This window comes from Prionailurus bengalensis, chromosome B2, assembly GCF_016509475.1.
Source record: "Prionailurus bengalensis isolate Pbe53 chromosome B2, Fcat_Pben_1.1_paternal_pri, whole genome shotgun sequence".
Classification (NCBI taxonomy): Eukaryota; Metazoa; Chordata; class Mammalia; order Carnivora; family Felidae; genus Prionailurus; species Prionailurus bengalensis.
In genome coordinates, this window is record NC_057349.1 from 114,647,232 (window position 1) to 114,661,138 (window position 13,907).

The 13,907-nt window shown below is 34.9% G+C and overlaps 1 protein-coding gene across 2 annotated transcripts in view; it reads left to right on the plus strand.

The window, feature by feature from the left end:
• Nucleotides 1–13,186, plus strand: part of RSPO3 (R-spondin 3) — an 86,632-nt gene extending 73,446 nt beyond the window's left edge. The window contains exons 5-6 of one of the 2 annotated variants that reach the window (XM_043592269.1): nt 11,273–11,442; nt 12,831–13,186. In XM_043592269.1, coding sequence (XP_043448204.1) covers nt 11,273–11,442; nt 12,831–12,866 — 206 coding nt within the window. In that variant the 3' untranslated portion in view covers nt 12,867–13,186. Of the gene's footprint in view, nt 1–11,272; nt 12,480–12,830 lie in introns of those variants that run through there. The other variant, XM_043592270.1, reaches the window with a different exon arrangement.
• The last annotated feature ends 721 nt before the right edge of the window (nt 13,187–13,907 follow it).

The following is a 13,907-nucleotide window of genomic DNA, read 5'->3' on the forward strand; positions in this document are numbered from 1 at the left end:
ATAGAACTTTTCCATTTATGGTGGAAAGGAACCGACAAATAAATATGTACATATATAGTTATATTTATACACAAACATAGACACACATTTGCTGTACATGTGCCCACCTCCCCAGCTCTCCTCTCCCACCCTAACACCCATCAATGCAGTGATAAAAGGAGTACAGGGAAAGCTGTAAAATGAGATGTCATAAAATCTTACTAATCTTGTTTAATTATAGGGTCCATATTTCTAGGTTAGTGAACATTCAATTGCTAAAATATTTTAGAGAAATTAAATCAGTTGCATTCCACTCAAGTGTATGTAACCACTATTGATGAAGTAATTACAAGGAGCTATCTTGCTGGTTATAGAAATGCATGTGGAAAGTATCTCCAATTAAGAACAGATATTTGCACGAACAGAGTAGGATAAAAAGTACTTAAAACAGTTTGCATTATCTACCATAAGTGAAATATGCCGCTTATGATCTTATTTGCCTCATGAATTAAATTTATTTCTTATAAATTTTAATATAATACAGGCTAAATGAGATTTTTCTGTTTTCCATACTAGTTAAGAAATCCATAGTTTGAGGGGTATCTGGGTGGCTCAGTTGGTTACATATCTGACTCTTGACCTCAGTTCAGGTCTTGATCTCTGGATCATAGGTTCAAGCCCCATGTTGGGCTCCATATGTGGAGCTTACTTTAAAAAAATCAATAGTTTGAGATAGCATCTGTAATTAAACTTTTTTTTCTAATACTGAAGCAAGGTGAAAACATTTGAGAATGAGATGCATTAAAAAAGTGAGCTTTACATAGCTAATCAATAAATAGCTGAAAATATTAAATTATAGCTATAGAGGTGTATAATATCTCTACTAAAAATATCATTGAGTAACACGTGCTAAATAGGAGATTTGTTTTTCCCTCTGTGATGTAATTCCAGATCAGAGTTTCATTTTTTTCCCCAATAGAACAACAAAAAGAAAAGAAAGAATGGGCTGTGGTACAATGAGAATTAGACGTCAGAATCAACTAGTGCATAAAATGATGAAAGAGATTAGAATAGTATCAGTGTTTCTTATATAATCAATCACTGCAAAAGTGTCAGCAAGTATGAGGCACCCCCTTCTGTCAATACAACCAAGTAGACAATCTGGGTTAGGCAGGAAGTACAGCATAGTCTTACATGGCTATCAACACTTCTTTCACTGTCTCAGAAGAACAAAATTCTGAGACAAGTTCTTGGAACAAATGGAAATTTATCCAAATGAAAATCAAATGATAAATGCCAAGAGAATATTCTTTCCTTGGAATTCTTTCAGTTCTTCAGCTTAACCAGCTGGAATGAATTTTCAAGTAGCATTTTGTTCAGCCTTTTGAAATGAAGGACTTTTCTGTTAATTGGAAAGCTATATTTCATCAAAGATGAAGACTGTGCTCTTGGCTTAGTGATTCTCTTTTTAAAAAAATAATAAAAGAGAGAGACAGAGAGAGAGGGGGGCATTTGGTGGATATTTACCCTCAACAAATTCCAGAACATGTATTTCAAGTGTGAAAGACTGAGCTGTGAGCCTATATACATACCTAACTAAAGAAAACTGGGGAAAATTCAAATACCAGTGTTATTCTAAGCTCTGCATGAAAACTCGGTATTATACTGTGCTCCCTCCTGAGAGGAATATATAAGGACAGAAAAAAAATCAAACGTTATTAACTCTCAGAATCAAATATTGATACAACTGACGTTTTTGGTTTTCTAAGGTAAATGAATTGCATAAGGCAACAAATTTAAGGGTTCTTTATTCTGTTACTTTAACATGTGTTTTGAGGACAGGAATAGCATGATTGTCAACTCAGAAAGATTTAGAGCAAGAAAATAAAATTAACCAGGAAAAAAATATTTAAGACTCAGATTTTCAACACAACCTACACTTTAGACAGTACTTGCAACTTAATTGTTGATTAATGATATGTTAAATACACATTTAAAATTTAAATTGACACAGAATTAAGCAAACTGATTTATCACAAAGAATGTGAAAAGTTCTTCAAAGGAGTTAATTATACTGTAATACTAAAGAAATAATGTTTCCAGCCTTCTTAAGGGAATCCCTCGATAAGTAGTCTGAATGACAATTATGTATTCTGTTTTATAATAATTTTATAAGAAAGCCTATTTATGATGCTATTTATATACTTTAAGTCTGGCAATATGTGTATGATAGGAATGATCAAAGAGGTTATTTTACTGTTTTTTAAAAATATTTAAATTGCTGCAATAGATTTTTTAAAGAACGATGTGAAAGAAATATTTGACATAAAAATTCCTTAGACTCAGACATATTTTGTACCTTGACATATAAGCTGATGGTCTATAGCAGCAGGCAGCATAAGCCTCAGATGGGCAATGAAGAGAGAATTGTAAAAAAAATAAACTCATCAACTTTTTTGAAATAGTCATTAATATTTGAGAAGACTGGTCTAAACTGAAAATTTCAGAAAGGACATTTAGCAGTGCAACTAGGCAGGCTTCAGTCATTTTTTAAATAGTGGAGCCAGCCATACCATTATCTAAATTTCTAAAGAAAGCAACATACACATTAATCCCCCTATTATAAATTTATAAACAGTATATAAAACCACCAAAATATTATATGCAGAGTGATTTTTTTTCCTTAAGAGACCAGTTAATATTCATTCCACAAACTGGCCATGAATTTTACAGTAAAAGTAGTGAACTAAATTTGACTGAATTTAATAGGTGAAATTTACCAGCACACCCTTTGACAATAAGTGAAAATCAGAATAAGTTTACATGCTTATCCAATAGATACAATTTCATAAGATCCAAGATCTAGTTCAAAACATATTATACAAACATGCTTAGATCAAGAAATTTTCAACATATGAATTAATGTGCGTGATTTAGTTTCCAAGAATTTTATAATCTAACCGAATGTGGTGGGTAGAATCTCAGAGATTTTGCATTGAAAGAAAACAACAGGGGCGCCTGGGTGGCGCAGTCGGTTGAGCGTCCGACTTCAGCCAGGTCACGATCTCGCCGTCTGGGAGTTTGAGCCCCGTGTCAGGCTCTGGGCTGATGGCTCAGAGCCTGGAGCCTATTTCCGATTCTGTGTCTCCCTCTCTCTCTGCCCCTCCCCCGTTCATGCTCTGTGTCTCTCTGTCCCAAAAAATAAACGTTGAAAAAAAAAATTTTTTTTAAAAGAAAGAAAACAACAAACAAACAAAAAAGAACATTGCAAACACTAATTACAAATGAATTTTAATCAAAAGGTAGTTGATTCAAGAGAAATAAGCTTATATAAAAGAATACTAAACTTAAAGTAGTTATGGAAGTGAAATAGTTATAGAAATTGTAATGCCCTACTATGTTTTTTTTAATATTATAAAATTAAAATATAAGATACCTTTTACTTTCATGATGAGTAGGTTGTAAATATTGCAAATAGTAAAAAAAAAAAAAAATCTTTGGGTACTTTCTCCCTTGCACTTTTAACTATTCTTTTAACACTGATGATTTACAACCGGAAGACATTTTAGTATGCATAGTATGCAATATCCAGTATCTTTAACAGTTTGTTTTGGACTCTAGCTAATGTCCCTCTTGAGTGCAAAGAGTCCAGGCTAAGGTTCTGGTCAGCAGAAGGAATGAGATGGAACGGAGTTACCTTGGGTGAAAGGGCCGTGGAAATTTCTGTCAGCACATAGAGCTAACATTCAAAATTTCAGATCCTGAATCTTCAGTGAGTGATGAAATTACTTAAACAACAGAGGGGAAAACTGTCAAGGCAAACTGAAAATAATCAATTCCTAAGGAAAGTATTCGATTTGACAAAAGAAAGTTTATTGTACTAAAGCAGATCATGAAAATAAAGGTTCTAAAAAATTGTGATTTTAGATATTTATGATGTTTGCTATAAATAAAATGATTTATATTGGGACTGCATTCATGCCTTACTGGGATTTTTAAACCTAAATCGTTAGAGTTTCTCTTTCTCCCTTTTGATATTGAGTGTAACAAAATATAAAAATCTCTGATAATTTTATTAGGATTTCAGAAATGTAGCAGTGGTAGTTTAGAGGTAAAATAAAGTTTCTAAATAAGATATAAATGGCATAATATGTAAATAATTTCCAAAACCCACAGTACTACATCCTACATTTTTGTGACTGGGAAGGTGATGGAAATACTGAAAAATAAGTAAACTGTAGCAGTAAGAAAGAAGGAAGAGAGGCAAGAATGTGGTGACTGGATGGTGCTGACATAAAACATCTCTTTCAAAATGCTGTTAGGATCTGATGAGCAACTTGCTGCTGAGAATTCAAATTACAAGAGGTTAAGAAAGTATACTCTAAACCATAATTTCTATCAAACTCTCTGTTGTGTTTAGTCCACACCCTTTCCTTTTTTTTTACTCAGTAGCTTAAATATGAACTAAGACAAGGATGCCGTGCCACAGTGTGCTCTGTTAAGATGTGATGGGGGGCAGAAGAGCACTGTGGTTAAGAGCCTCATTGTCCTCAGTATTAGATGGAGGTTATAGTAGAGTTTTTAGACCCAACGCTCTCACTTAGAAGTGTGCCTGGTATGTGTAAGTGTCCATTAAACTTTAATTATCATTACTCTTACTATTTTTAGAAATAGACTGCCCTGTCATCTTCACCATGGTTATTGCAACAGGCTAGTAATTGGGAGTTACTGAGCAAAGAGGGTAGAAATACAAATAACCTAGCCTAAGAAAAGGTGAGGGAGTGAGGAAGGTCCCTCTGAAGGGGTGACATGTGGGCAGAGAATTAAACACAAAGTCTGAGTTAGAGCAAGGGATGTAGAAAGTGCATTCTAGTAAATGTTCAAATACATGGGGTCAGGAAACATAGTGGGTTCTGGTGAGTAAAGTGCAGGAGTGAGTAGGAACAGAAGTATGAGGCCATTAAGAAACTTAGGTTTATCCCTTTCACCTCCTAAAATTTATACTCAGTGTGTTACAGTCAGAGCAATCTTGTTTCTGAATTCCCAAAAAGAATGCAACACAAATAGATTGCATCTCGTATATTAGTCCTTTTCGAATGGTGGGAAAATGCTATTTCAGTCTTAATATGTTTTAATGATCAGAGCTATCTTTGCAAAAATGGTTCAAGGTAATTTCCCAAATTAACAGCATTTGGTGGAGTCTGTAATGCTATGCTAAATTATTTTTCTGTGAATAATTAATCAGAAGCATCTTGGAAGTTAAGTAGAAATGCAATGAAATTAATTCAGGTATTAAACTAGAGAGTAAATAATTCAGGTAGCTTTAAACTTCAGTTTGGATAATTTAAGTGCCTATTTTCAAAAATCTATCCATTCCTTTATATTTTCACTATATTTGTTATAAACTCCTAGGTTAAAATAATAGCAAGGAAATGAGTATTCCAATTTATTTTTTAAAAAACAAAAGATAAAAAGTTTGAATGTATTTCTCAAGTTAATTCTACTTGGTAATAATACAGCTGAGAAGGTCTGACTTTCAAACCGTTCTTTACCACTGGGTCAGGCTGTCCTGTGTTGGTATAGCTCACAATTCAAAAGCCTTTAAATATGTATCTACCTACTAGATCATAATTGCCAAAGAAGTAATACTACAGCAATTTCCCCTCCTCTTCAAAATTCCCCCAGTGATATATTAACTAAAAAGAAAAATATTTTGAATTTCCTTCCTCTATACATAAAAGTAAGGTCAATTCTAGATTTATAAATCATCAGGTTAACCCCATTTTCACATCATTTGTGCTTTTTTAAGGTATAAAACCATGCATTTCCAATTGAACTTCATTCCACACCCAATAATGAGAAAAGACCTAGAAATAATAAACTTTATATTTTAATGGGATATTTACTTAATTGGTTTTAGTTATAATAATTGATCTTTAATCCTCAGTCTAGGGTGTGGGATACATTTTTAGCTTTTTGAGAAAATTTTTAACAGCTTGCCTTGGAAGTGAAGCTCCATAAAGCTCAATGGCTCCCCTTAGTGATGTCTTGCAAGAAATTCACCAAGAAGCCACCTTCATAAAGACTTCTGCACAGACATTTCTAAACATTCAGAAAATTGTGAATTAATATTCACAATTTGACTAATTCTCAACAAATAAATCCCATCTGTGATTCTGGGGAGAGCAACTTTTTTATTTATAACCCTATTACATTTTAAAAGGTAATTGAGCATTTTCCAGTTTTCATTTTTCACTTGGAACTTAAATCTGTAATACAAAATTTAGGAAAAATAATTCAGGCCCATTTCCTTTTCTCTCCATTCTTTTTTACATGTTTATTCCTTTTAGCTCATATTTCTATTTGAACAGGTTTTTAAAAGACAGTCTGCAATTAATTTTCATTTTGTATCTAGGTGTCTATTCCAGATACACCTAACCAGAAAACTTGCCTTAAAAATTAGTAGCTACAGTATGTGAAAAAAACATACTTTATATATAAGAAATTAAATGAGAAACCGTGAGATGTGAAATAAATTCTAAGAGTGTACATTTAGGGAAATTGGATCTCCTCTTGGTCTACAGCTATGGTTCTTTTTTTTTTTTTTTTTCAAATTTTAAAAATTTGTTTTTATTTATTTTTGAGAGTGAGAGAGACAGACCATGAGCAGGGGAGGGGCAGAGAGAGAGGGAGACACAAAATATGAAGTAAGCTCCGGGATCTGAGCTGTCAGCACAGAGCTGGACACAGGGCTCAAACTCACGAACTGCGAGATCATGACCTGGGCCGAAGTCGGACATTTAACCAACTGAGCCACCCAGGCACCCCTACAGCTATGGTTCTTAATTATGGCTGCACATCAGAATAAACTAGGAATGAACTTATTATTCACTATAGGTTCCTGGGCCCATCATAAGAGCTACTGAATCATAAACTCCAGGGGTGGGGCCTAGGAATATGTATTTTTCAAAGTCACCTATACTTGGAAACCTGGTCTGCAGAAGACCTTAGGAGGTGCTTAGATAAATGACTATATTATTTCTGTATTAATAAGAAATAATTTCACTATCACAAAAACATCAATCATGTATTCAATTACATGATAGTGGTTTGCAATGAAATATTAAATAACACGTGTCTAGAATGGTCTGCACAGAGATTTTAGGTACTCTTAAAAGTTAAGGCTCAAAAATAAATACCTGTCACTGCCTATACTCCCTCTATGGATTCTAATTACTTTCAAAGTGTCCCTGAAATAAAAAAAATAATGTCACATGTCAGAGTATCCCATTGGCCTTTTGTAAACTAGTCACAGAAATATCCAAACTCCGCCTTGCTCTCAGATTCTGATTCTTGCCCTTTTCCAGTTTTCAGTATCACTGATCCTCAGGACTAACTCCCAACATGGCAGTTGAGTCCAGTATATCGTTCCAGCTTCTCTGAGTAATGTCCTATATATAGACTCTGATCAAACCAAGGAAGTCTACTTTTTTCAGCTCCCCAGATTCATCATGTCCTTGCATGCCTTCATTGACAATATTGTTCACTGCCTGACATGCCCTTTTTCCCTCCGTGGCCTGGCAAATGTTCATTCATTCTTTAAGGCTCAGCTGAAACATCACCCTGTCTGGGGAGTTTTCTTTCGATCTCCATTGGCAGAGTTCAGTGCTTTCCTTGCTGTGCTCCCAGTAGGATCTTGTTCATGCTTCTCTCTATTTTAGCATTAGCTTGTAACTATAATTATTATGCCTGTCTCCATATCTCATTAGTGTCCCCAGGTTTTAGTGCACATTTTGGCATGGAGTAGAGGCTTAATTCATGTTTGTGTAATGAGTTAATAACATCAGCTATTATTTCACCCATGATTGATGTGTGCCCAGCACTATGCTAAGTGCATTGTAAGTATCTCATGTAATCTTTACAACATTTAGTAGGTAGTAATGATTATCCGTATGTTAAATATCAGAGAGCTAATCCTGAGAGATACCAACAAATTGTCAAAAGCCACACAACTCGTTGGTGACAGACCTAGAATTTGAACACTGTGTTTTTCTGACTTTAAAAACACCATTGTTAAACAAATGTTTGCACCATAGTGCTTCTCTGCAAAGGCTCAGAATGTGCTCGATTGCTAATAGCAATTTCTCTTGGACAGTGTCTATCTAACACTGCCCTCATACCTGGAACATCGAGGGATGATGAACATTCTTTTAATCGTGAGAGCCCTCTACAACCCAATTCCATTGCCTGTGTGCATGTGTATACATGCCTAAGCAGTGAATGACAAAACACAAACATATATGTAAGATTGTGATAACTGGAATGCCTAGTTTGCAAAATTATCCAAAAAAAAAGTATAAAAACAACTATTGATCCCATCAATAAAAAGTCAGCAGAATAGAAAAAAAAGTCCCCTTTAATGAAAACCTACAAAATTTCCCCAATTGCACGTGATTTTTAATGGACTGCAGCCACTCTTCTGCATTTCTATTTTATTTCTTGGACAAGAAGAAAATATATTATTTATGCAAAAGGGTAGTTAGTGTTTCCAACCACTAACACATGGCGCGTAAAAAATAATAATCCCATTCTTCTATTGTGCAATCACCCTTTATTGGGCAACAACAATGTACAATGTGCTAGTTTCCTGTTGCTTTACTAGAGCCTCCCCTTACACTCACCGCCCAGACGAAATAGTTATTCCTTGGATAATAAAACTATAATACTGAGTTTCAAGCTACTTCCAAAAATGTGTCTGCCTGTCTTAAGAAATAATCATATCAGTTTGCTAATAAGCAGAAATACACTGTAAGTTGAGTATGTTGTCACATGTGGCTAAAAAACATACAAATCAATCTGTAACCAAGAAAGAAACAATATATTTCTTATGTATCCAGAACATTATGGTTAAGATCACAGCTGTAAGATATTGGACCATCATCAAGAGAACAATGTCAAACACTGAACTTTTGGATAATTTCCATAAAAATTTTGTTTGGGGTCAGTAGTTTTTATGGAATTCCAGAATGATTTTCACTGACCATTTTTTTAGAGTTGAACTTGAACACCTCCAAAATGCTCCTCAAATGGAAATATTATGTAATCTAACCTTTGCAGCCATGTCCTTCTGAAAACCAAGCACATATCATGAAAACCAGCATTTCTTTCTTCCAGTTTGTACAGTTTCATGAAAATTACATTAGGCTACATATTTAAGAAGATAAATTTACTCTTCAGTTTTCTCTGTTTTGTTACTAAGTTCCTGTCAGCACTTCAAAGGTGTTAATAATTAAAGCCAGAATGAGAAAAAAACAAAACCAAACCTGGATTCCTTCCACCAAAATTTTATCAATCCAGCAATATTCTTTTAAGTGAAAAGAACAATGGAATTGGTGAATCAGTGTAGAACTAACTCAGCTCTAGCCATAATATTCAACTCTTAACATTTTTTGTTCATATCCAAACAATTTGACTGCCTTACAGTGGTCTGAATTCTCATTTTTGTTAAGTGTCTTTAAAGTTTAGAATTCGGAGGTGCACTATGTCGAGCCCAATGAAGCAAGTTTTCATAAAGCAGTTGGAAGGTTTTACAAATATAATCTCAGACAAAGCTAGTTGTGGCCTAAAATCATTAATCCAAGGAGACTATGTTGGCTAAGGATATATATGCAGTATTAATAATATTGCTCCCTAGGATTCTGTAACCAGAGCTCAAGGAAAAGAAAGCCAAACCACTGAATTCAATATCTGCAGCCTATTTCAGGACATGAAAATATTTTGGTTCTCTCATGCAAATAAAGTCTCCAAAATACTTTTGTCCAAAATGATCCTTTGTAGACAGATACTAATTGCAAATGTTACATGTCTCAGTCTGTGGGGATATACATTATCAGAATTTGTCCCACATCAAGGAGTTAGTAGGTTCTTAATTTTCATTTCCTATGATTTTGATTTAATTCAGTACTTTCTCATTGGAATATATGTAGCAATGGATGTTACCAACACCATTCCCCGGAAATTATTTTGCACTTTAGAATATATATGTATGTATGTGTGTGTATACATATATATAATGTTTACATGATTATAAAATATTTAGTTAATTTGCTGTCCAGAAATAAATAAAAACAGTCTATCCAATTTGGTGCAAGTCTCATGCACTTTGCTCAGATTACTCTCTTCCCCTAAAACTCTCAGCAAGTTTCCAATACCAACAGAATGAAACAGTTTTCCACCCTGGCTCCAGTCTACCTTGCAGTATGTCTTCCCACATCAAAACCTTAATATCATGTTGGTTCCACTTTTTAAAATGCTCCATACTGTGAATATGAACTAAATCTATAGTTCAGACCCAGTTCAAGATCAGAGACGTCCATTGAATCCAGTGTATATCCAATAAATATTTGTTCATTTGATTGATAGAGACACAGTGTTCCCACCCTTGTAGCTTATACCATAGGGTTATTGACAAGTTATAGTTGCCACCACCCCTGCATGTAATTGCAAAGGAAATTAATTTCAACATATAAACATTTGTGTTGAACTAAGGTACAGTTATCCTGGTTATTTGCGTATTTGTTATCAAACCAGTTTTCTTTTAGTAGATGGCATGCAGTTATATCAGCAGACTGCAAATATGTAACTACTACTTGGAAAAATTTAAATACAAAATAGTGCCTTAAATGGGAGCCAGATAGCAAAATACACATTAAAATTTTCTTATATGGCAGGAATGTATTCAAAATTTTATATTAAATATTCAAAACTATAATGTATATTACCAACTATAGAACCCTCTAAGACTGTTCAGAATTATCATATATCCATTGCTTCCTTATATCTTGTGCTTCATGTTTACATTTCTTAAAATATAATACAGACTTAATCGAAAGTAGTTGAATAATTTAAATAATAATTTGGTGTCGCCTGGGAGGCTCAGTCAGTTGAGCGTCTGACTTTGGCTCAAGTCATGATCTCGCGGTTTGTGAGTGCAGGGCCTGTGTCGGGCTCTGTGCTGACAGCTCAGAGCCTGGAGCTTGCATCGGATTCTGTGTCTCCCTCTCCCTCTGTCCCTCCTCCCCTCACACTCCATCTCTCTCTCTCTCTCTCTCTCTCTCTCTCTCTCTCTCTCTCTCAAAAATAAGTAATAAAAGCAAAAAAAATTAAATAGTAGATATTTAGTATCTATGAGTACGATTTGCAACAGAGAAGTTTAACTCATTTTTTAAAACTTAGAATAACCAAAGAGAGCATAGTTGAGTATATTTTTTAAAGGTGTATTCTTTCATTTTAGGAAAAAAAGAAAGGGAGAGGAAAAGAAAAAAACTTAATAAAGAAGAAAGTAAGGATGCAATACCTGATAACAAAGGTCTGGAACCCAGCAGAGAAACTCCAGAACAACGAGAAAACAAAGACAAACAGCAGCAGAAGAAGCGAAAGGTCCAAGACAAACAACAGAAATCGGTATCAGTCAGCACTGTACATTAGAGGGTCCCATGAGATTGTTGTAAACTCATGATGCTGCTATCTCAACCAGATGCCCAGGACAGGTGCTGTAGCCATTAGGACCACAAATGGACAACGTGTCAGTTACTGCTCAATCTAAACAACATTCCAAATAGTTGCTATAGTCTTCATACAAGCATAGTTAACAACAAAGAGCCAAAAGTTCAAAGAAGGGATGTTTTCAAATGGTTATCTTACATGCTTCTGTGCATTCCTGAGAGACAAGAAATCTTGTACATAACTATCAATAGGCTATAAGATGTAACAGCGTAATGATGACATCTGGAGAAGCACCATCTTTTCCCTATAAAAATAATTGTTCAAGCTATTGCTTTAAGAAGCGAAAGATAGTTCTGCAAATTCAAAGATGCAGTATCCTTTCAAAGTAATATAAGAGATCAGGGAAGAGAAACAGCCTTGTTTTGTCCAGGAGATCTAGAGAGTGCTCAGATACTAGGGCCTGGCATTTGGAATCATAGAATTTCTCAGCACAGAAACAACCGTGTTAAGATTGGTTCTATTGCCCTCACCCTGTCCTTCTGCAAGAAACATGAGAGTGTACACCAGAGTTAAGAATACCATATGGGATTGGAGAAAGGCAAAATGTGGAAGAAACCATAGCATTGGAGATGATTTCTGTGATTTACAGGACTGTGAAGTGTTGTGATTACTGGGAACAGGTCTCCAATCTATGTCAGCACTGTGTGGTTCAGCCTCTGCTACCCCTCGGGTTATATAAGTCTGTAAACATGTACCTGTAACTTCCACAAACAAAATCATACCTATTAGAAGAAAATTCTGATTTCATAGAAAACAAAAGCTAGAGCAAGGAGAATAGAACATGTTTGCAAAGTCATGTGTTTTCTGAGGGAAAAACAATGTTATTACCTGCTTAATGGTCCACCTGGAACTAAAAGGGATACTACTTTCTAACAAGGTGTATCTAGTAGGGGGGAAAGCCACCACAATAAATATATTTGTTGATAGTTTTTAAAGTTTTGTTCATTTTGTTTTATTGTTTGTTTTTATTGGAAAGCTGTTACTCTTACAAACTCGTGAATTAGGAAAGAGGATTCTGTATCCTATGTAATCTGAACATATTACATTTCTCAATGTTTGTTTTTTGAATCCACCTTTATGTAAGTACATAGAGATTTACTTATAGGATATTAGGAGATATTTATTCAACTTCTCTCTTACTCAACAAAATTCTACTATAGATGCATAGGCCTCCCAAAATTATTTCACTGCTCCCCATTCATTGTTTAGAAATTAGCATCTTTCCTTGTATGTCAGTTCCTCCTGCATCTTGAACATTTGGCCTTTTCTTCTCCATATTTTCTCAGTCTGTGGATCTCTTTTGGGGATTGAAGTCACCCTAGCTGAAGGCCTCACCAGTGTTTCACAGAGGACACAGCCAGCCCAGGGCAAGAGGAGGCATCTCTGAGCAAGCAGTACAGGAGCTCATGGCCCACCTTAACCTTCTGTTGTAATGGAAGGATGCATGATTGCTCTGCCCACTACACTGCCTAGCCCTCTAAAGATCATGCTTCCTGAAGAATTGGCAATGAATCTGGCTTCTGGCTGCCTATCTCTGGTCACCCCTTTTCCACCAACTGTACTGTTCATGTAGACTGCTTGCCTTAATTCGTTTTTCGTTTCTTTTTTTGTCTTCCAAGATATAAAATTTTTGAATGATGCATTTCTGTTTCTTATTCTGGTGTTTTCTTTTCTAGTCTGCATGAGATAAGTGTTTCAACAAACTAGATCGATTCCCAAAGTACAAAAACAATTTTATTCTCAACTACAACTTATATCACCAAGGAGAAATAAAAATGTTCCCACAAAACCATATTAAATGGAAGTATATTCCCATGTTCTAGAACTTTTGGATGGTTTCAGACACCTTCTTTGTCCTCAGTCTTATCTAGTCAAGCTTAAGTTAAGGACAGATTATTTGTGTCTCTTTCTATGTTTATCATATCTCCATTCTTTCAAAAAGCAATTACTGGGAAGGTCTATGCCTGCAAATGAGGTGCTGGAAAATGGTCTAAATCAACAAGGATGTAAAAATTGTGGCAATGACTATCAAGTCTTCCCAAGGGTTTTGACTCAAGACTTTTACCCCAAGATCCTCCAGACAACAGTAGATAATCTAAATTCCTGATGCAGCACTTAAATAAAAATAGAATTATCACAAAGGAAAAAGAAATGAAAATTAGCATTAATATGCACATCTTGGGTGAAATATAATGAAGACAAAGATACCATTAATTTTAAATGTACCTGTAATAGACCTTGAGGCACACGGAATCATTGTGATCTTCAAACTGACAGCCTACTTACCTTTGAGCAAAAACTCATGATCAACTTCTGGCAAATTTCCCACACTAGTCACAGAACTCATTAGCTTCTGTCCTGAT